This window comes from Acanthochromis polyacanthus, chromosome 2 (genome assembly GCF_021347895.1).
Source record: "Acanthochromis polyacanthus isolate Apoly-LR-REF ecotype Palm Island chromosome 2, KAUST_Apoly_ChrSc, whole genome shotgun sequence".
NCBI classification, from domain to species: domain Eukaryota; kingdom Metazoa; phylum Chordata; class Actinopteri; family Pomacentridae; genus Acanthochromis; species Acanthochromis polyacanthus.
The window spans coordinates 19,844,011-19,866,163 of NC_067114.1; the positions used below are offsets into that span (position 1 = coordinate 19,844,011).

A 22,153-nucleotide genomic window follows, 5' to 3' on the forward strand; every position below is an offset into this window, starting at 1 on the left:
TCAACTGTTAGTGTGTTCACTTAACTAGTTTTTGGCTGCAGTAGCAAGTGTTACTTCTAGGACCAAGGAGCATATACTTCACTAACTGCATTATGTATTAATACTAAAACCAGCCAGCTCTGCCCTTTCATACAAGAACAATATTTACTTTTGTGTGAAAGTTTTTTGCATTGCATGTGACGTAAATTTAGCCTTAGTGTAGAACAATATCATATACTGTATGTAGGCATCCGATACATATTTAATGCCACATTTATGGTATTTATGCTATAAGCCAGTTAGCTGCAGTCATTAAAAAGTCAGTTCTGGGAGGTAAATTTAATCTAGCATTAGCTGATGTCTGCAAGCAACACCTGTCACATCAGGTAGCAGAATCGATGTTTGTTTCTTTCTGAAATGTTATTAGTTCTAAATTGCACTGACTATGTGAAACTACACTCAACAAAAATATAAATCAACACTTTTGTTTTTGCTCCCATTTTTATGAGATGAACTCAAAGATCTAAAACTTTTTCCACATACACAATATCACCATTTCTCTCAAATACTGTTCACAAATCTGTCTAAATCTGTGATAGTGAGCACTTCTCCTTTGCTGAGATAATCCATCCCACCTCACAGGTGTGCCATATCAAGATGCTGATTAGACACCATGATTAGTGCACAGGTGTGCCTTAGACTGCCCACAATAAAAGGCCACTCTGAAATGTGCAGTTTTATCACACAGCACAATGCTACAGATGTGGCAAGATTTGAGGGAGCGTGCAATTGGCATGCTGACAGCAGGAATGTCAACCAGAGCTGTTGCTCGTGTATTGAATGTTCATTTCTCTACCATAAGCCGTCTCCAAAGGCGTTTCAGAGAATTTGGCAGTACATCCAACCAGCCTCACAACTGCAGACCACGTGTAACCACACCAGACCAGGACCTCCACATCCAGCATGTTCACCTCCAAGATCGTCTCAGACCAGCCACTCAGACAGCTGCTGAAACAATGGGTTTGCATAACCAAAGAATTTCTGCACAAACTGTCAGAAACCTCTCAGGGAAGCTCATCTGCATGCTCGTCGCCCTCATTGGGATCTCGACCTGACTCCATTTCGTCGTCGTAACCAACTTGAGTGGGCAAATGCTCACATTGGATGGTGTCTGGCATGTTGGAGAGGTGTTCTCTTCACGGATGAATCCCGGTTTACAGTGTTCAGGGCAGATGGCAGACAGCGTATGTGGCTTCGTGTGGGTGAGCGGTTTTCTGATGTCAATGTTGTGGATGGAGTGGCCCATGGTGGCGGTGGGGTTATGGTATGGGCAGGCGTCTGTTATGAACGAAGAACACAGGTGCATTTTATTGATGGCATTTTGAATGCACAGAGATACTGTGACGAGTTCCTGAGGCCCATTGTTGTGCCATACATCCAACAACATCACCTCATGTTGCAGCAGGATAATGCACGGCCCCATGTTGCAAGGATCTGTACACAATTCTTGGAAGCTGAAAACTTCGCACAGTCATTGAAGAGGAGTGGACACCCCCACCAATAAAACACAACTGCACCTTTCAGAGTGGCCTTTTATTGTGGGCAGTCTAAGGCACACCTGTGCACTAATCATGGTGTCTGATCAGCATCTTGATATGGCACACCTGTGAGGTGGGATGGATTATCTCAGCAAAGGAGAAGTGCTACTATCACAGATTTGTAAACAATATTTGAGAGAAATAGTGATATTGTGTATGTGGAAAAAGTTTTAGATCTTTGAGTTCATCTCATAAAAATTGGGAGCAAAAACAAAAGTGTTGCGTTTGTATTTTTGTTGAGTGTAGGATTTACCAAATTGTCGATAAGAAATGTGATTTTAGCCAGGGATGCTAAAACTAAAGCTGTTTGTCAGGGACTGGCTGACAGCTGCAACAGTTTCAAGTAAGTTGCTGTGTTATGTTTCTTTGTCATTACCGTGCCATTATCTGTAATTAGCATGTTGAAAGCTCCATTAATGAGTGCTGGAGAGTCTTCTGTTATGGTGTCTCTGTATCTAGTGATTCTGTTGGCCCAGTTATGGCTCACAGAGCCATTCCAAGCAGCCTGCAACATGAACAACACAGTGAAAGCATCAAAATTAGCACTGTTATCCCTTTATCAACATGTGAAAATAACAACCGAAAAAACACACAGAACATCCAAGGCCCATCTGGAAATGAGCTTTCCCCTTGCAGGTTTCGACCTTGGGTTCAGGTGCAAGGGCATTTTCCCCTTCCCTTGGATTAGCACTTGCCATCAGACTCTGTTCCTCTGGGCCCTCTGCTGGCGGCTGACCAGACTCTTGGTTGCCGGGGGGCATTAATGTTTCCAACTCATGACTATCACTGCATTCTGGTATGGTGGAGGGAACGGGGCAACCACCTCTCCTGTACTGGGGCATCACAGCTGTGGAGTCCAAACCTCTAGATATGTCCCTATTTAAAGCAGAGATGAGAGGAGTAGTAAAGGAGATTGGCACTACAGAAGATTGAATATTACACAGGTGGCTTAAATAGTTAAGATGTGCAAAGGTACTGTAGAAGTACTGATGCTCTACAGTGACCATACCTGGATTTGCTGTTCCGAAAGCTGAAACACATGCAGAGGAGGATGCATATCAGTCCGAGACACACACCAACTATGATGCCTGTCACTGCATGGATGTCCAGCTCTGTTAAAATGGAAAAAGAGAGAGAGAGAGAGAAGAAAATGTAATAAACATAAACAACAGGCAGGCCAATAATGTACAACTGGCAGAAATTCAGCCAATCCCAGATATATATAACATATTGATTTTGATATTTAATCTAATACTCATACCAGAAGTGCATCCTAAAAAAAAAGAGGAATTATAAAAACATATCCAAACTAAAATACTATTTGGCACACATTTGATGCAAATGGAACGCAAGAACTGAATGAGTTCTTCATATAAAGTAAGGTTATAGTAGCAAAGAGATACAAGGCGGCATTGAACAAGGAAGAATCAGGCCTTCATTGATATTCATTTATGCTGGGTATCTTTGGCAGTCTGGATTAGGAGAGGAGAGGAAACAGATGGCAGGAGATCTCACCCACCCACCAGCCACCCCAGTCCCATTCACACCGAATACTGGCAACACTATTACAGCCCATGTGAACAAAATAAACCTGTTACTCTGCCTTTTTATTAGGACTTTTGTTTTTTGTCCAAAAAGAGAAGCAAACAACACTGCTCCTTGCACTGGAAAAAAATACTTCAACATGTAATTATAATATTAACAAAGTACAAAACATGCCTCTTAGGTACAAAGTGACAGAGAAATAAAATGACTAAATGCTTCATACTTCACAGGGGAGTTAAAGGCCCTGCTGTGTTTAAAGACAAATAGGGTATTTAGTAATTACAGGTGTAACTAAAAACGCTGACTGACTGAATGTAAAGAAAAGTGGTACGAAATTGCAAGCTTGAACAAAAAGTGGCATAAGAGTAAAGAAACTGCTTTTTACAGCAAATTCTACTATGTACACAGAACAGTATTTCAAAGGTCTCCCGTGGGGGCAGCTGATGAAGCCACCCCCTTTCATATCCACACTATAATATCATCCTCAAAATACGGATTAGGCTAAAAGAAATAACATCATGCAGAGGTACACTTTCTCTGCTTGCAGACACAAATTGCACACTTTAATTGGAAGGACTATGTGCATTTATGTGTGTGCATCTGATTAGTTGAATATATGTACGGTTACTTACTCACACTTACTGTGTGTGCTCGTGACAAAAACAAGAATGTCTTGTACAATAAAAAATGTTGAAACAAGGACATAGAATTGGTAGTTTAAATAACAATTACTATAGAAGTCACAGTACTTAATATGGGAAGCAAATTTTTTTTAAAATGACATTAATAAGAGCATTTCATTAACAGACAGAAGAAATACACAGTTTTAATCTTACTATGAATGTAAATAATGATAATTTGCTTGTCCTAGTGTATTTCTACTATCATAGCCTTCAGCCACAGAAATGCCTCCGTATTTTGTCCCTTTCTAATTTATCATCTCAAATCCTTACATCCTCCTAACATTGAGAGTGCAATCATCCTCTTCCTCACTGCTAGTGTTGCTCATTTCCGTTCACTAATTTTGGACTGTGACTATGTTTCCCTGTTATGCAAAGTGATTGCTGGTGAATGTTGATCTTTAAATACCATGTCTCTGTCTGATAGATTTGGTAATATTTAACATTTACATTAATTAACCACGCCCGACGGGTACGTCGGCGGGGTTATTGCATTCGGTGCGGTATCTGGCTGGGTAAGTATGTATGTATGTATGTATGTATGTGGCTATGTCCGGTCCGATATCTCTGCAACCGCTGAATTCAGGATAATCAAACTTGGCACTGAAGATCAGTCTAAGGTCCCCTGCTCAGTTGTGGAGTTACAGGTCAGCAGATCAAGTAGGGAGGGAGATACGTACGATGATCAAAAATTGATACATATTGCATCAGTTGTATAGGGAGGACAGGGTTTTCACCAGCAGAGGGCGTGGTTCTGCCCTCTACTGAGGGCTCATCTAGTTTCTTTCTGTCAACTATTTGATGCAATATTTCATTGTAACATTTAATTGAAAATATTGTGTATTACTACTACCAGTGTCTTAATGTCAGTGTCCCTAAAACTACAATTTATTGCCTATGATTACTGACACATAAGTTCTACATGCCACATACCATATTTCTGAAGAGGAGTGTGGACATCCTTTATAGGTGAATAAGGCCCAGGCCCCACCTCAGTAGATGCTCCCAGCTTAAAAAAATAACGCGTGCCACTGGACAAACCCTGGACCTCCACACTGGTAATGCTCCCTGAGAAACGCAGTAAGAGGGAGAAACTTTCTCAAGATCCATCAGTTGCATAGTTTCAGTTGTGTCAAGAGCTATATTTAATTTAATGTCAGGCATTCGCAAAATTTTTGAAACAAAGGTGAATGCATAACATCAGTCAAGGTTTTTCATGTAGTGTCATGCCAGGAAACACCCACCATCCTGAGAGAGATTTTTCCACAAATGCTCAGGCTCGCTAAGGTTGCCACTGTACAAAATCCTGTAACCGATGATGATACCGTTTGGCTCCAGCGGAGGGCGCCAGCTAACCAGCACAGAGGAAGAGTCCAGAGCACTCAGCTGCAGCTCCTCCGGAGGTGAAGAGGGCCCTGGAGGGGAAAGGAAGAGCGGGTCAGTAATTAGAGCCCAGAAATGAGGCCTCACAGCTGGGGAATGTATATTGTCTTGGTAGGGGATTTGACATGTTGTGTGACAACCATCTGTGTCCTCATGTCCCTGCCACCTGGGTACAGAAGAAAGGAGACATGTAGGGCATTGGGGGAATGGGCTGGCTCTCAGGTGATGACACATGGCAGTGGAGAGCGTGACAGGGTGATTGGTGGTAATAATGTCATTAAGAGCAGCCCACTCAGCACCCACCACCCTCACCTCAGTGACAAGATGGAGCTGTTGGTCAACACGAGAGCCACTACTACGCCTGGGGGTTTCATTCCAGCTAGTTATCAGCCATTGTTGCCAACCGCTAATTCCCATGTTCACTGGCCACTGGCCAGCCAACACACTAATATCAGCATGAGTGAGCACAGATTCGCTTGCATGCACAGACGCACTCAAGCACTCCATCTTATGCATATGCTGCACCACTTGAGGAAACAAAAACAGAACACCTGTGCTTCGCTAGCTGGAAAACAAGATTGAAATAATTAAATAAAACCAGCATAATCCGCCCTTTGGGTGCAGCTAATCAACCAAGAGGCTCTAGAAACACGAATGTGCACTTGAAGAACAAAGTGAAATAGAATATTTACAAGGTGTTTGATGCATTTGAGGAGACACAATAAAAAAAAATACGTGTGACAGATTTTAAGACTACTCAGGGGACAGACTCAAAACTACATTTTGAGTTGAATGAATATGAAAGGACCTGAAATATTAGCTCTTACTATTTCCTTTAACCACCGTTCAAAAAGAAAACATGCACTGACCCTGAATTCTTCTTGTCTTCAAGAGGCACATACCTACACCTGGTAGCAGTCCAATAGAACTGCACTTCTCTATTTTTTGGCACAGTGTAGTTCTTCCTGATCTGTTAAGGTTAAGTGACTTGCTCGAGGGAAATGCAACGGTTGTCAAGGAAAGGAGTGAGTTTCCTTTTCTTTTTTATTAGCACCAGGTTCATAATAATAATAGACTTGAAGTGCACACTTCACGAGAATTCTCAAACCCTGTGTGAGTCACAACACTCACACCTACAGTGGATATACTGCTGATAACTTGGAATCAACAGAATACCTAAAAACTGCACAGAAATCTTGGTGGAGACTCACGGTCAGACAGAGTGGACTCCTCAACAGTGCCGCTGAAGGGTCCTACCACGTCCACTCCATTAGACTGCACTGCTAGCTCATAGCGGGTGAAGGGTCTCAGTGCTCCGAGCAGTATCTCCTGCACAGAACTGCAACATACAAGCATAGGAAAGGACTTAGTGTGCGGTGTAGGTTTTAATTTCTGCACGGGGCAAAAAAATAAATATTTTGTGTTGTACACTGTAAATATTTTTGGCTTATATAACCTGCTCTGCTACAACATACATTATATTTCTATTTGCACCTCTTCTTACACTGATGCTAGTGCTCTATTAGCTACCAGGGTATTTTTTATATATGATACACTAAGATATTTTCATCTCAGAATAGTGAAGACAGGAGGAATGCAGAGCATATTTCATTAAATAAAGCAGCACTTCCAATATGAGTGTAGAAATTGAGATCAGTACAGCAGCAATATTGCCTGCTGGTAATTGATGACTCTTAAGACATTTCATTATGGTAAATAATGGAGCTACTCACACTATTCAAAATACAAGACTACTTTATTTGGTATTTTACAGAAAACTATTTTCGTGTTAAAAAAAAGAAAAAAGAGAGAGACCAAGAGGCTTTTCAAGATGAAAGGAAGCAATATAATATATATTCAGTCATTTCTAATGGAGCTGTTGATTGAGTTCTGGTGGCAACTCACTGAATAAACACAACAAAACAGTGAAGGAAACACGAAAATAATTCTTTAAAGTGACCAGTTTTTATAGGAATAACCTCACATCTATGGAAGCAGTATGATATAACATCCAAAAGATGTTTCTTGAGCTTAGAGTGTATCATAAGAGAACACTCTGAAAAGGGCTTTGCAATGAAAGCACTGATAGAAAAGAAGGCATGCAGGATGCAGTGTTGTACAAATGTTGACTATGAACTTTATTAAATTTTGTGCCATCCAGGGACACTATCTCTTATATACTACAGGCATGATTAAGTTTCAGGTATTTTGCCTGAGGTTCTAACCTGGTGTGATAGGAGACCAGTGATGCATTGGTAGTTCCTGCCGGGCTGCAGCGCACCGTGTAGTTGATGATGCGCACATTGCTGAACCGCGGTTTCTCCCAGCGCAACCAGATAGATGTGGAGCTATTAGCCGTGGCTTGGATGCTACTTGGTGGCAACGGAGGGGGACGAAAGGTCGGCTGCAAAGCTATAACACACAAGCACACGTTACTTCCTGCGAATCTTAGTAAATATAAACATCTTTATTTTTATGTCTCACTCTAAGCATGTGTTTCATTCACTCATTTATTCAATCATTTATGCATTCATACATGCACAAAGAAGTCTTACTTCTGTTATGAGCCTTGTCTGTCCTTCCTTTCCACACTGCAGCTGCTCCATCTATCTGCTTGTTGAATCCCCAAACCTTCACCTCATACTGCCGGTCAGGGGCTGACACAAACACAAACAAACAGACGCGGTGGGAGACAGAATGACTTTCTGACCGCAGTCAGTTAGAGCCCTCTTTAGATGCTGCACTTGTGTCCTGAAAACCACAAATAGCAAATGTACTACCTGCAACCAAATGCTTCAACTTGAGAAAATGCTTTTGAATGAAATGTTGAACCATTCATTTTTATTTTGCTGACAAGTTTTTCATCTTTATTTTTCAAAATAGCTGTAATACACTATCTACCAAGGACAGTTAGACTGTGTCAAAAAAGGCACAGTGGGCATCTTTTAAAAATGCAGATAAAAGCAAGGTTAAAAAGCATTTACAGGGTGTGTTGTCATTACATTTGGAAATTTCTCTCGTCAACAACTTACCCAGTCCAGTGAGTAGATGATATCTTGCTTTCTTACGCAGCCTAATGGTGTGGGTCTGTGTTGTCCTTTCCCCGTTGGCAGATTCGTCAACCTCTACCTCTCGACAGGACAGCTTGTAACCAGAGACCAGTGTGTGATTGGGTGAGGGATACCATGTCACATTGAGTGTGCTCACTCTGGCTCTGACTTTCAGCTCAGTAGGAGCAAAGATCACTGGAAAAGATTGTGAAAGGAAAATTTATTCTAACCGCCAGCTATACACACGTGGACAAAATTGTTGGTACCCCTCAGTTAAAGAAGGAAAAACCCACAATTCTCACTGAAATCACTTGAAACTCACAAAAGTAACAATAAAAAAAATTTATTGAAAATTAAATAATCAAAAACAGCCATCACTTTTGAATTGTTGATTAACATAATTATTTTAAAAAAACAAACTAATGAAACAGGCCTGGACAAAAATGATGGTACCTCTATAAAAGATTGAAAACTATTTGACCAGAGTGACATGATTAACTCAGGTGTGTCATTTAATTGACATCACAGGTGTTTCCAAACTCATAATCAGTCAGTCTGCCTATTTAAAGGGAGACAAGTAGTCACCCTGCTGTTTGGTGAAAAGGTGTGTACCACACTGAACATGGACAACAGAAAGCGAAGGAGAGAATTGTCCCAGGACATCCGAAAAAAAATGATAGACAAACATCTTAAAGGTAAAGGCTATAAGACCATCTCTAAACAGCTTGAAGTTCCTGTGACAACAGTGGCTCATATTATTCAGAAGTTCAAGACCCACGGGACAGTAGCCAACCTCCCTGGACGTGGCCGCAAGAGGAAAATTGATGACAAATTGAAGAGACGGATCGTTGGAATTGTATCCAAAGAGCCCAGAGCAACCTCCAAAGAAATTAAAGGTGAACTCCAAGGCCAAGGTACATCAGTGTCAGATCGCACCATTCGTCGTTGTTTGAGCCAAAGTGGACTTCATGGGAGACGACCAAGGAGGACACCACTGCTGAAAAAAACTCATAAAAAAGCCAGACTGGAATTTGCAAAAATGCATGTTGACAAGCCACAAAGCTTCTGGGAGAATGTCCTTTGGACAGATGAGACCAAACTGGAGCTTTTTGGTAAGGCACATCAACTCTATGTTCATAGACTCAAAAACCAAGCATACGAAGAAAAGAACACTGTCCCTACGGTGAAACATGGAGGAGGCTCAGTAATGTTTTGGGGCTGCTTTGCTGCATCTGGCACAGGGTGTCTTGAAAGTGTGCAAGGTACGATGAAATCTGAAGACTATCAAGGCATTCTGGAGAGAAATGTGCTGCCTAGTGTCAGAAAGCTTGGTCTCAGTCGCAGGTCATGGGTCTTCCAACAGGACAACGATCCAAAACACACAGCCAAAAACACCCAAGAATGGCTGAGAGAAAAGCGTTGGACTATTCTAAAGTGGCCTTCTATGAGCCCAGATCTGAATCCCATTGAACATATGTGGAAGGAGCTGAAACATGCCATTTGGAGAAGACACCCATCAAACCTGAGACAACTGGAGCTGTTTGCTCATGAGGAGTGGGCCAAAATACCTGTTGACAGCTGCAGAACGCTCATTGACAAATACAGAAATCATTTAATTGCAGTGATTGCCTCAAAAGGTTGTGCAACAAAATATTAAGTTATGGGTACCATCATTTTTGTCCAGCCCTATTTCATTAGTTTGTTTTTTTAAATAATTATGTTAATCAACAATTCAAAAGTGATGGCTGATTTTGATTATTTAATTTTCAATAAATTTTTATTTATTGTTACTTTTGTGAGTTTCAAGTGATTTCAGTGAGAATTGTGGGTTTTTCCTTCTTTAACTGAGGGGTACCAACAATTTTGTCCACGTGTGTACATTTAGTCAAGCTATACACTGACCCAATGGCAAAGATCACTGACTAAATCCACACAGTACAATCGAAATGTCATATTACAAGTGTGAAGTAATCAGACCACATTCATTTTGTCTGTATTTAAGTGTGCAAGTGTTACATTAAATGAGTGGCTCCCAAAGGAGGGAGCAGAAACGCTGAAGACTGGTTGTATAAAAGGTAAAATAAAAGGTACATTTTTCATAGACATGCTGCTCTGTCATGCACACATGTATGTATCTAATGGCTTTACTTTGCTGCAGCACTGCATTGCAATCATTTCTGCAGTAGGTCATTAATGTGGTAAGTTTCACATGTGCTTCAAATAAAAATGTCTGAAGTAAATAAAAAGGTCTATGAGTTTTATATATTTTGGAACAATGAAGAAATCAAAGAGCTGTGATAACAGAGAGGACATCACTATACAGGTGAGTAGTATCCATTTAGAAAGCAAAAAAAAGGACTTAGAAAAGGAGTGAAAAAAGTTATTGTCATCATATTTACTGTGCATTGTTCTACAATTGTAGAGACTTGTGTCTTTTGGATCACACTGTAAAGTGTAACCCGCATTTTCCATTTTAACAACAACCACCACTACTTTGAATTCTACACTTATTAGCAAAGCACTTAAGTGTATAACGTTGATCATCTTTTGATCAGCGTTGCAATGTCTTGCTGTGAAACCTGGGGTTCTGGCATGTACATGGAAGCTGCTTTGACATGTTCCACACACCTAAACATTGGTGCTAACTGAAGCCATTTCCCCTAGCAGGAAAACTTGTCCTGCTACAATGCAAAAACTGCTCATGAATGGATTGAGGAACATGACAAAGAGTCCACGGTGTTAATGCAGTCTCCACACTCACTGCAACAACCCTGATTCACCTCCACCTCTCAGCATACATGACACAAAGGAACCACTGCCAACATCCTAGTGCCAGGCACCACAGGACCAGAGGTCCCATATCCATGACCTGCTAAATGAATACTGTCTGGCACCAAAAGTGGCAACTACACAATATAGAACAGATCGTTTTAGTAATGTTGTTGGGACTAAATATATATATATGACTAAATATTCCATGTCTACTAGGTGGCTAAATGGTAATATAAAAAAGACAGAAATTAACATCTCAAAAGCTTTAACATACAAAAGATGTTATGTTCACTGCCTGGGTTTTAGTTTTTGAAATTCCATGTCAGTACTACATGATCAATGGGAGCCCTGAATAAAACAAAACAGAAGTCCATATCTATCCATTTTCTGCGCACCGCTTCATCCTCTGTAGGGTCGTAGGAGGGCTGGAGCCTATTCCAGCTCACTTAGGCCAGAAGCAGGAGACACCATGAACATATCACCAGTCCAGAGAAAGACTCCAGGCTGAGATTCAAACCCAAGACCTTTAAGCTGTGAGGCAGCAGTGCTAACCCAAAACAGAGGTTCTCAGGAATAAACAAATGCAAAGTGAGTCCTGTGTAGTGTCTTCCTTACCCATGCTGTGGTCGCTGTGGCTGTAGTGGGCCAATGTTTGGTGCTGGGCCCACTCAGAGAAAACCCCAAAGCCAATGCCGGTCCCAGCTGCTATCCTCAGTCGGTAAGCCTGGTTGGGCTGCAGCTCTCTCAGTGTAAACTGTGTCTCATTTCCCCCCACCTCCACTGAGAACACAACGTCCACTGTGGCAACACACAACACACACATCCATGTACGCACACCTATGAACGAGGTATCTCATTTTTCTAAAATTCTAAATGTTTTTTTAAGAGAAAACACACAGCTGTATTCATTTTTGGAAATAATGATTCAACATATAAGCTGTATTACAAATGTTCTGTTTCTCTGGTAATTCATGTGTAATGCTGTCTCTCAGGGATATCCTGTTATGATAAAAGCTCAATTGAGCCAGAGCTTGAAATCCCTGTGCATTCTGTGGATGGAAGGACTCAGAATAAACAGTTCTGCTGTGCAGGTACACTTGTGCATTCTGTAAATCAGGAGTCTTCAATGTTTTTCAGGCCACAGATTCCCAAACCGATGGAAAGATGGAGTAGGGAACCCGACTATACATAGTCATCTAAAAAAATTATTAGACCACCTTAGTTTTCTTCAATTTCTTATTCATTTTAATGCCTGGTACCACTAAAGGTATATTACCTGAAGAGTACAATGAACGCGAGAAAAAATGCAGCTGATTACATAACACTTCATGTCCTATTTGACATGCTGAAGCTTAATTGTATTCCCAGGGTATACAGGAGGACATTCCATGTCATAAGCAGCACTGCACATGCAAAGGCCTAGAGTGGTTTCCTGCTTGCATTCAAGTCGTAGCACAACTCACAAGTTGTCAGCTCTCACATAATGCCTAAAACAAAAGAATTATGAGAAGCCACAAAGGCAGCCATTTTGGCACTGCTAGAAATTGACATGAGTGAGAGACAGGTAACGAAAAAAACTGAAGATCTCCAAGACAGTCATTCATTAAACCAAGAAAAAACAAGCTGAACATGGTAGTACCAAATCGCTAGCTGGTCATGGCAGGAAACGTCTTTCTACCCCATGAGATGACTGTACAGTCATCTGTTCCTCTGTCTGGAACCGTCGTCAGAACTCCAGGGAGCTTAAAAATGAGTGGGCACTGTCAAGAAATGGGACTTGTTCGGAAAGGACAGTTCGAAACCGACTTCTTGAAGCTGGTCTGAAGTCACACAGGGCACAGAAGAAGCCCTTCATCAAGGAAAGACAGAGGAAAGCCCAGTTACTCTTTGCTGGGGATCACAAGGGTTGAACTGCCGATGATCGTTCTGAGGTTCTCTTCAGTGATGAATCACATTTTCAGTTGATGCCCACTCCAGTCAACGTACTGGTTAGGAGGAAGCCTGGATAAGGCTACAAAACAGACTGTCTTTCCCCTACACTAAAATATGGGGCTGGATTAGTGACGATCTGGGGTTGTTTCGATATGGGTGGAACAGGGCAAATGCAACTGTGTGAAGGGCGAATGAACCAGGTCATGTAAATAGTCTTCTTTCATCAGCTGGAAAACTCCTGCCTCCAATGACTGGATTTTAAAACAAGACAGTGCCCTTGCCACATGGCAAGGTCAGTGAAAGCCTGGATGGAGAACCAGAACACTGGAACCATGCCTTGGCCTGCTCAATCACCAGATCTAAATACAATTGAAAACCTGTGGAAAATCATCAGACGTAAAATGGAGAACCACAAGCCCAAAAACAAAGCAAATGTGTTTGAATTTGTGCATAAAGAGTGGGCTGTTGTAATGGCAGAACAATGTCAGAAGCTGGTGGAGACCATGCCAAGATGCATGGCTGCAGTCATCAAAACTAATAATTATGCAATCAAGTACTAACTCCTGTGTGAATCATGTGACTAAAACAGACAGAAAAGAAAACATGGAATACCTAAAAGTATGGTTTTTGGCAGTACAATGCCATAGCTGTTGATGTAAGAACTTCAGTGATTTGGGTTATTATCAGGGAAACCATAGAAAATGGCTAGATATCTGATCTAAAAAGAAACTCTTATGAGCTATTTTTGTTATCAGTATAACTGTCCAAACAATGCATCTCTAGTTGTACCAAGTATTGAAATGAACAGGCAAATGAAGAAAACAATGTGGTCTAAAAAATTTTCCATGACTGTATATTGTAAAAAATTGTATGTTTTATGTTAAACAGGGTCTAGTGCCATGTATAAGCAAAGCTGCCCTGTGATTGTGCATTCACTACTACACTACTCAAATAATACACAGGTTCACATATTCATGTTTTTATTTCAAACATGTGCAAGGTACACTGTGGCTGTGCCACTGCGATTTCTGAACGTACATCTTGCATACAACCTTGACCAATCAAAGTAATTCATAGATTCATGTTTTTGTTTTCAACATATATGTAGAAGGGTCAGTGAATCCTCAAGCCATCTATGGATGGCACACATGGCCCCACATGAGTGAGATGGTAACTAATGCTGCAGAACTAACCTGGTCAAAAGCCGGTTATGTGCAGAGTGTAGATTTAAATCGATTGTAAGATGCATTCCTCTTTAACCATATAACTTCCTGATGGTTATTTATGAGCGATACAGATTCTCAGCTGAGGGAAAAAGTTTTATCTGTAAACACATTGAGCTGTATGTTACTAAAACCACTGAATGAAGCCATTTAATTACACTATTGTACACTATATGCACTGCATTGCCATGGAAACACAACATATATGGTTGGTGACACAGAAATTGTATGAATATGTTTTGAATGTTTGGCCTGTTTTACACTGAAGCTCACAGATGACTGATTAGAACACTAATTATTTACTGTCATTATTACAGAGAATGTTCAATCAGTAGCATTAATTTCATGCTGATTTGCCCACAAATTAAAGTGATGTCCTACATTATGGGACAGTGTCAGACCTACATGCACTTCAGTGCAATATCTTGTTTAAATATACTGAGTTAAAGTTTCACAGTTTAATTGTACAGTTGTAAATTAGAAATAATCAACGCCACTGATCGGAACAATAAATATATTATGCACGTTTAACAGTTTTCTACCAGTATTCCTGTCCTGCATCATTTCCAGCAGCAGCTCTTTACCATCATATATTTTTATATTCCTCATTGTTCTCCATTAGAACAACTTCCTGAAGCAGCTGCACACAATCAGTTCATTTTGTGCAGAAGAAGAATCACAAGATGAGTTAAACATCTCCTTTTTGTGTGGACAAGTTTAAAGATTTTAGTTCAGGGGCCACATAAAGCCCAACTTGATCCCAAGTGGGCTGAACTAGTAAAATCAGAGCACAATAACCTAAGCATAAAGACAATTCCTAATTTTTCCCTTTTTTTAAGTGCAAAAAGTACACTCTGAAAATGCTCACATTTAAGGAACTATGTTTTTGCAAAACACTAAGAACAGCCTGAAATTTCTTAAGATAATTAAGTTCAATTTCAATAGCATTATGCCTCAGTTTATCATTTACACATGTGCACAACAACTTAGAGATAACAATGTATCTACAAAGACACAGGACATTCAGTCACAGGTATCTGGAACTGAACAATGTATTAATTTACTTCGTGATCAAAACAATTTGTCATGGTCTAGAAATAATTTAAAATTTTAAATGGTTTTATGAAATTATGATTTGCAGATAATTTCTTCTCTATAATTTTTACACTTTGCAAAGTCATCCCACGGGCCGGACTGGACCCTCTGGCTGACAGGTTTTGTTCCACGGGCCGTATGTTCGACATCCCTAGCCTAAGTTGACAAAGTAAGCTAAAACAAAATCACCTTGTGGTCCCACTGGTTTTAGTTTTAGTTTTTGTCAAGTTGGCTCATACAAAGCGACGTCTGCAGTAAATTAAATGAACCCTTCTGTACCTGTTTCTGAACTCTGCACTCTTAAATTGTTATGCATTTTTTTCCAGGAATATAGCAGAAATGTGAACAAAACACTGGCAGTATAACATCCTTCACTCTGCCTCCAACACACCTAACTCACCTCTTTAATGTATAAATTTGAATACTTAGGAAATAACTCATTATAGAAAAACTGAGATAAAACATTATCAAAACTCTAAACAGTAAACTAAACAGTGTCACCATGACACTCACATACAATGTCGTGTTCAGTAAAGTAAAATAGACCGTTGATACTCGTCCTTTTATATCCACTCAAGCCAAGGCTAACATTTCCTGAAGTAGTCTCAGCATGTCATAACAATGTTTTCACTTGTTGTCAATCATGGCCAGCAAGGGTTACTCACCCTGATCCAAAGTGCTGTACTCAATGCGGTAGCGGGTAACAGCACCTCGACTGTGCTGAGAGGATAGCGGATGCCACATCAGCCTGATGTCTGTGGGGGAAGTGCTGGCTATAGACAGCTGAGGCGGTGCACTCGGCACTAGAGGAATAAATAAAAGAACACACTGAGCTGTCTGATGATGCACATTCAGGCCTTTCCTATAGACCTCACAGTTACTGAACAGAAATAAAATTCTACGTTTCTTTCACTATTTCATCTTTAGCAAAACTTTAAAGGCAAGCACGAAATCTGTGCTTTCTGAAAGATTTATCCAATGGTTGCAGAAGTTATATGTGATTCTAAAATATAATATAATAAAATGTGAACTCACAATCAGATTTTGAACTTGCAAGCAAAAATGCTCAGTTAAGTCTCCAGTGAGCTACTTCAACTCCTTTTTAAATGACTACACTGATACTGACAACTCAAAAGCTCTTAAAAGTGACAAAAAGCTATGAGGTAAAAATGTATTCTCTGTGTGCGAGTGATAAATCCCAGGCTGGCCTTATTTTACCTGAGTGGCCTTATTTTATCTCTGTAGCCTTATTTTACCTGTGCACTAGTTTGATCACTCACCATCCTCCAGCATTTCTACAGTAACAGGCAGGGATGGGCGGCTGGCACCCATGGGAGAGTAAGCCACCACAAAGAATATGTAGGCAGTATGAGGGAGAAGCTCTTTGACGAGATACTCTGTGGTGTCATTGTCAATCGCAAATTGATACTCCACATTATTGGAGCCTGAAAAGAATGAAAATATTAAAATCAAATACTTTTCTTGATAATGTGGGCACACTTACCATATGACACATGCACACTAATAAAAGGGACACACCTGCAGCGCGTTGGCAGTGCACAGAGTAGCCAATAATTTGGTCCGAGTTGTACTCAGGTTTCTCCCAGGTGAGCAGGGCAGTTGTGCTGGAGTAGGGTGTAGCAGACAGGTGGCGAGGCGGGCTGGGCAGACCCTCCCTAACAATGACCGTCAGCTTGGCAGTGGCACAGGCTGTGCCAAGACCATTGTCTGCTATGCACTGGTAGTAGCCCGCATCCTCCAGAGCCGGCTGGTTGATGAGCAAGACTCCAGGGTTTTGGGTCTTCACTCGTCTGAATGACTTGATCGGCTGGCCATTCTTCAGCCAGTGCAACACTGGAGGAGGCTCCCCAGAGCTGTTGCACAGAAACCGGGCTGTGTATCCCCGATAGAGCGACACCGTCTCTGGGGGCTGAAGAATCACTGGAGGGGCTGTTGGGAGTGGGAAGCAAAAGTTTGAGTTGTGGCTTATAAAATTAAAGGATAAATGAAAATTGTTATGCATGATTTTCAGAAATATAACAGAAATGTGAACAAAGCAATGCCAGTATAACATCTTCACTCTGCCTCCAACACACCTAATTTCAGCATTAATTTCACTTTTATTTGAAAGGAGTATTTGAAATATTTTGTGTGAGATGAATGATAGAAAGTAAGTAGGTCAAAACTGATGTACTGTTAAAAAATTCATCCTGACTTTCAGTTCAATTCTCCACTTTCCAGTACACAACACAATACTATCCTTCTTTCGACCTTACTTCCCTGGTAAATACCATACCTTGTAAAGTTCACACCTGCGAGTTTTTAACAAAGAGTTTGTGTTAAATGGTTTCAGCACAAATTCAGATAACTACAGGAATGTCACTTGAAGTTCCTCAGGAGACACAGAAGACATTTTAAAGCTGAGTAGCACTGACTCATAAAGTGACTGATACGTAGAATCGTTCCCTTAGAGAAGAAAATATTGCATTTTTAAATCTGAATCCTTTCAAAAAGGTAGTGCTTAAACAGTTCAGTATCTTAAGTTTAGTATTCTGTCACTGAGTGGCGACTGTGACTGTTTTAGGACACAGTGATTTTTTTTATTTTTTATTCTTGTTTCCTTGAATACATTCTCATCGGCTAAAAGAGAAATAAGTCAAAGAATCAAATTAATTTTTATACTCAAACCCAAAAATTTCATTCTTCCTGATCCAGCCTGATTGGGGCCACCAGCAAACTGAATCAATTATATAAAACTATCCTTAGATGTTAGTTTGTGGGTTGCTGCTCCCATATTATCAGGTGTACGTTTGAATGTCACTTGGAAGAAACATTGTCATTTTCAAAGAATGCGACTGACGCTCCTGCCAGCTGTACTTCAACAATGGACAGTCTTTGAAGTCAGTTGTTTCCTCTTACCATCTTGATATAAAATCAGAATCAACAATTCTGCATTCTTAAACAGGCCACAGAGCTGAGTTCAATGTTGAGTGTTTAATTGTACTAATTTGTCTCCCATCACATTAGCAAAGGGATGACAGGACCCCAAAGAGAGAGAAAAGCAAATGGACTCAACAAGTAATGTTTCAGTTCATTGTCAGCTTTTAACCCCAAAGCAGCCAATATGCATTAAACTCTGGATTTACTACAAACAAATGGCTCATTGTATTATAAAAAAAATCAAAGGTTTATGTCTAGATAGGAGTAACCTGTACAACATAGTAGATTCATTCCAAATTTTCCATTGCATTAGACGTTTAATTTCTTTTAAGCTTGTGACTGAGACGACTCTCGATGAAACAGCTCTAACAAATGTCTAATCTGTCATTAAATACCAAACATGACATGACTCTTACCAGGAACGTGCAGCTCAGCAGCAGCGATGACAAACTCTCTGGTCTTGGGCTTGTTGGCCCGGCAGACGTAGACGCCGGCATGGTGACGCCTCGTGTCCCTAATCACCAGGTTTGTTGCGAGGACAACCACATCAGTGGAAATGGGCTTTCCATCTGATCAAAAGAGAAAACAACAGAGGACATCAGAGGGCGGTCCCAGATCATACAGATCGAAAAAAAAGGAGACTGGCCTTGAGAAAAGTGGAGATGATTTGCCAGAGTTTCAGATGCCTAAGCCACAGCAGAAAAGAGAAAGCACTTGAAACAGCAGGGGATTTGACCTGTAATCACACCGACTGACCAACAGGTGGCTCTGTGACTTTTCAGACCGAGTTCACTGAGGCGTCTGCATTGGCACACTCCTAAGCCGTGGGTGAAATCACTCACCATTCACTATATAGACCCCTATTTAGTTTGTCCGCCATTTTGAGGGGTGAGTATTTTCCATAAAAATTTTTTTATCACCTACAAATCTCACTGAAAAACATACTGCCAAACAATGAGCAAGATATGTACAAGAAAGCACCCGCTACCACTACAGTTCTTACAATCTGAATAGCTGAGTGCAGTTTTCTTCTAATGAATTCCTTGTATAACAAAAGGTTATTTGTGAATGAGTGCATAATTTCAAAAGTACTAGAATATTATACTCCACAAAACTGCAGAGCGGCTGCCAAATCACATGGTGAGAAACATTTTTTTCTTGACATAATTTCCACCAAGACTTCACAAGTGTGTGTGGGTGTGTGCGTGTGTTTACGTGTCAAAGCTGTGGAGGTGTGAATGAATCAATGCGTCAAATCATCTTACGTAAAGCACAGCTCAGTGCACAATAGAACAGCTGAAAAGAGACAGCAGCTGTCAGTGAAACAACAACTTTACCACTACAGGTACTGCAAATCTGATCCTGACGTGCTGATGTTTGTTCTTTGTGTGTGAGAGGCAGACAGACAGAGAGAGAGAGAGAGAGGTACAGATAATGAAAATGTGACAGATGCAATATAAGAGAAAAACAAATAGGCTGGGAAGCAGAGAGAGAAAACAATGAGGAAGAACATTTATGAGTATTACCTTGTCTGCTCCAGGATACCAGTGGTTTTGGCTGGCCTTGAGCCATACACTCCATCACGGCAGGATGGCCAAGCACAACTGTGGCATTCTGAGGTGGAGCCACAATCACAACTGTGTTCAGGGCTTCAGTGGAGCCTGTTATAACAAAAGAAGTATATGCTTTGGAGTCATGGATCAGTAAATATGAGGTAAGAGCTGAACCCACTGACTGAATGAGCAGTGCTGCTATCCAGATCCTGGACTTCAGATTGCAGAGGTTTGCAGATTTTGCAGCGATACAGATACTTTATTATTCAATAATGAAGTGAAACAAGAAGAGGAAACACTGGTTTTAGACTCACAATTAGTTACACAGTGACAGCAAAAATATTCTGTCCGAGCATTTTGCGAGCAAACTTGCAGTACGCATTTCATGCAAAAACTTCAAATGTAAAATTCTAATTGTCATGTATTGCAAAAACCCTGCAATGTATCCTATTTGCAATTTAGCTGGAAGAAAGAAAGAACAGGATTTCTGAAGCTTCTGAGGATGTCTTCAAAGGAATTGCCTGTGACTCAGAAGTAGATGATTTCAACACCAATACAGTGAATGTAGAGGTGGCAGCTCATGAAATCTGGTTTAGGATTGTTAAACTATTACTAAATGATGGCTGTGTACATTCCCCAACAGGCAGCAGACACACTGTACAAATCCAAAAATTAACCATGAACCAAATGGCTGACTGAGGGAAAACAGTTAAACAGAGAAAGGATGGGATGCTTCTAAATGATAGACACCTAAAAGTACAAGATGGACATTGGCACAAGAACAAAACAGAGAAAAAGAGACCGCACAAAGAATAAATGCTTCTGTGAGATCGAAAAAGGTAAACCATTAAGTCAGTTAATAGAACGGCCTCAATCATTGAACTGAGGAACACCTCTTCTCTCTGGCGACAAAGCAGTTATTCATGGTGTACTGTTTATGAGTGAAAGGGACACTCATTTCATGAGAGTGTATACGTCCCTATGGTACAACTGGTGTGAGTGGGCCTGACTTCCCTGCAATTCTGCTCAGCCCACAGCCGCTTATTATGCTAATGATCTCAGGAAAGAGGCCTGGCATTCTGTAAACACATTATAAATTAATCATCGAGATTACATACAGAAAACCTTGGTTATGCATAAGCTTTTAAGTGGGTCAGTCTGTGTTTGCCAGGACTGCACTGCAGGGTGCGCCTTCATAAGGGTCTTGTGTGCAGTGTAAAGTAAAAAAATACGAATAAAAGAAGAAAGTGGGTTAAGTAAAGAAAAAATGCAAGAAACTGTAGGTTTGACGACGCTGGATGTCTCCCATTTTTCTACTCCCTCTGAAGTTAAGAATGTGATTTGATGACTCTGAGATCAACCTGTCAAAGCTTGGCTGAGGCTGTTGAGATATTCTATTCATAGAAGTGAAAGCAAGTGAAGTGATGGCATTAGATCTGATGCCTACTCCTAATAGAGTCTTAAATAGTGTCCTTCTTGAGTTTCATGACAACAGCAAGGCCACTGGAGGAAAAAAAACTTTATTCCTGTCATTGCAGGTGAGAAAATTGTGTCTGTATGTCCATCCATCTATCCATGTATCCATCCATCCATCCATCCATCTATCCATCCATCCATCCATCTATCCATCCATCCATCTATCCATCATCTATCCATCCATCTATCCATCTATCCATCCATCATCCATCTATCCATTCATCCATCTATCCATCTATCCATCCATCTATCTATCATGGTAATAATAGCAGAAAATAGAACTGAAATTGTTCTGTAACTACTTCATGAACATTTAGAAGTGAATGTTCTGTTTCTAATTCACTTGCTTTGGCCTTATCTGTCTGTTTCTCCCCGTCCTTTTGTTTTTCTTGTAAAAAGAACACTGGCTGTGACTATAAAAGGACCACAAAGGTTTCCACAGAGCAGCCAATTAAAGCTGACCGGTCTCTAGCTAGATAGTGGCAAGACAGACAATACAGCATGGTTTCAAAGTGGGCTTCCTAATGGTCGAAACACACCTCACGATGCTATTCACTGGCTCACTGCACCATGCAATCCACTAATTCAAGTATTTTGCAGTGATCCTGAGATTTTGAGGTTTATACTGATAATAGAGTAATCAAATACTGTACACACAGTATATTGAAGTATATGCTCCTTCTTCTTATGTAACAGCATTTCTTCTTAAATTAATTGTTTAGCCTACTGTTTCATTGTTTGGAAAATAATATTTAAATTGTGTTTAATGAATAGTATAAATTGTATTTGATTTCTTCTTACCTGTTGTATCAAGAAATGTATCATTTGTGTCATAATAGATTAAGGTAAATTAGGTCATTTATACAAATTAATTAGTTTCCCTCAGTTTAGTTGTGGCTTACAGGTTCATATCTAAATTGCATAATA

The 22,153-nt window shown here is 40.4% G+C and overlaps 1 protein-coding gene across 2 annotated transcripts in view; it reads right to left on the bottom strand.

Annotated features, from left to right (window-relative positions):
- The window catches only part of igdcc4 (immunoglobulin superfamily, DCC subclass, member 4), a 61,955-nt gene that overhangs the window by 6,566 nt on the left and 33,236 nt on the right, over window positions 1-22,153 (bottom strand). The window contains exons 5-19 of one of the 2 annotated variants that reach the window (XM_022200453.2): window positions 19,724-19,858; window positions 18,614-18,766; window positions 16,797-17,207; window positions 16,538-16,702; window positions 15,923-16,060; window positions 11,623-11,805; window positions 8,218-8,430; window positions 7,741-7,842; window positions 7,411-7,597; window positions 6,397-6,524; window positions 5,047-5,217; window positions 4,736-4,870; window positions 2,587-2,689; window positions 2,273-2,453; window positions 1,954-2,082 (exon numbers count right to left, since the gene is read on the bottom strand). In XM_022200453.2, coding sequence (XP_022056145.2) covers window positions 1,954-2,082; window positions 2,273-2,453; window positions 2,587-2,689; window positions 4,736-4,870; window positions 5,047-5,217; window positions 6,397-6,524; window positions 7,411-7,597; window positions 7,741-7,842; window positions 8,218-8,430; window positions 11,623-11,805; window positions 15,923-16,060; window positions 16,538-16,702; window positions 16,797-17,207; window positions 18,614-18,766; window positions 19,724-19,858 — 2,534 coding nt within the window. Of the gene's footprint in view, window positions 1-1,953; window positions 2,083-2,221; window positions 2,454-2,586; window positions 2,690-4,735; window positions 4,871-5,046; window positions 5,218-6,396; window positions 6,525-7,410; window positions 7,598-7,740; window positions 7,843-8,217; window positions 8,431-11,622; window positions 11,806-15,922; window positions 16,061-16,537; window positions 16,703-16,796; window positions 17,208-18,613; window positions 18,767-19,723; window positions 19,859-22,153 lie in introns of both variants that reach the window. The other variant, XM_022200452.2, reaches the window with a different exon arrangement.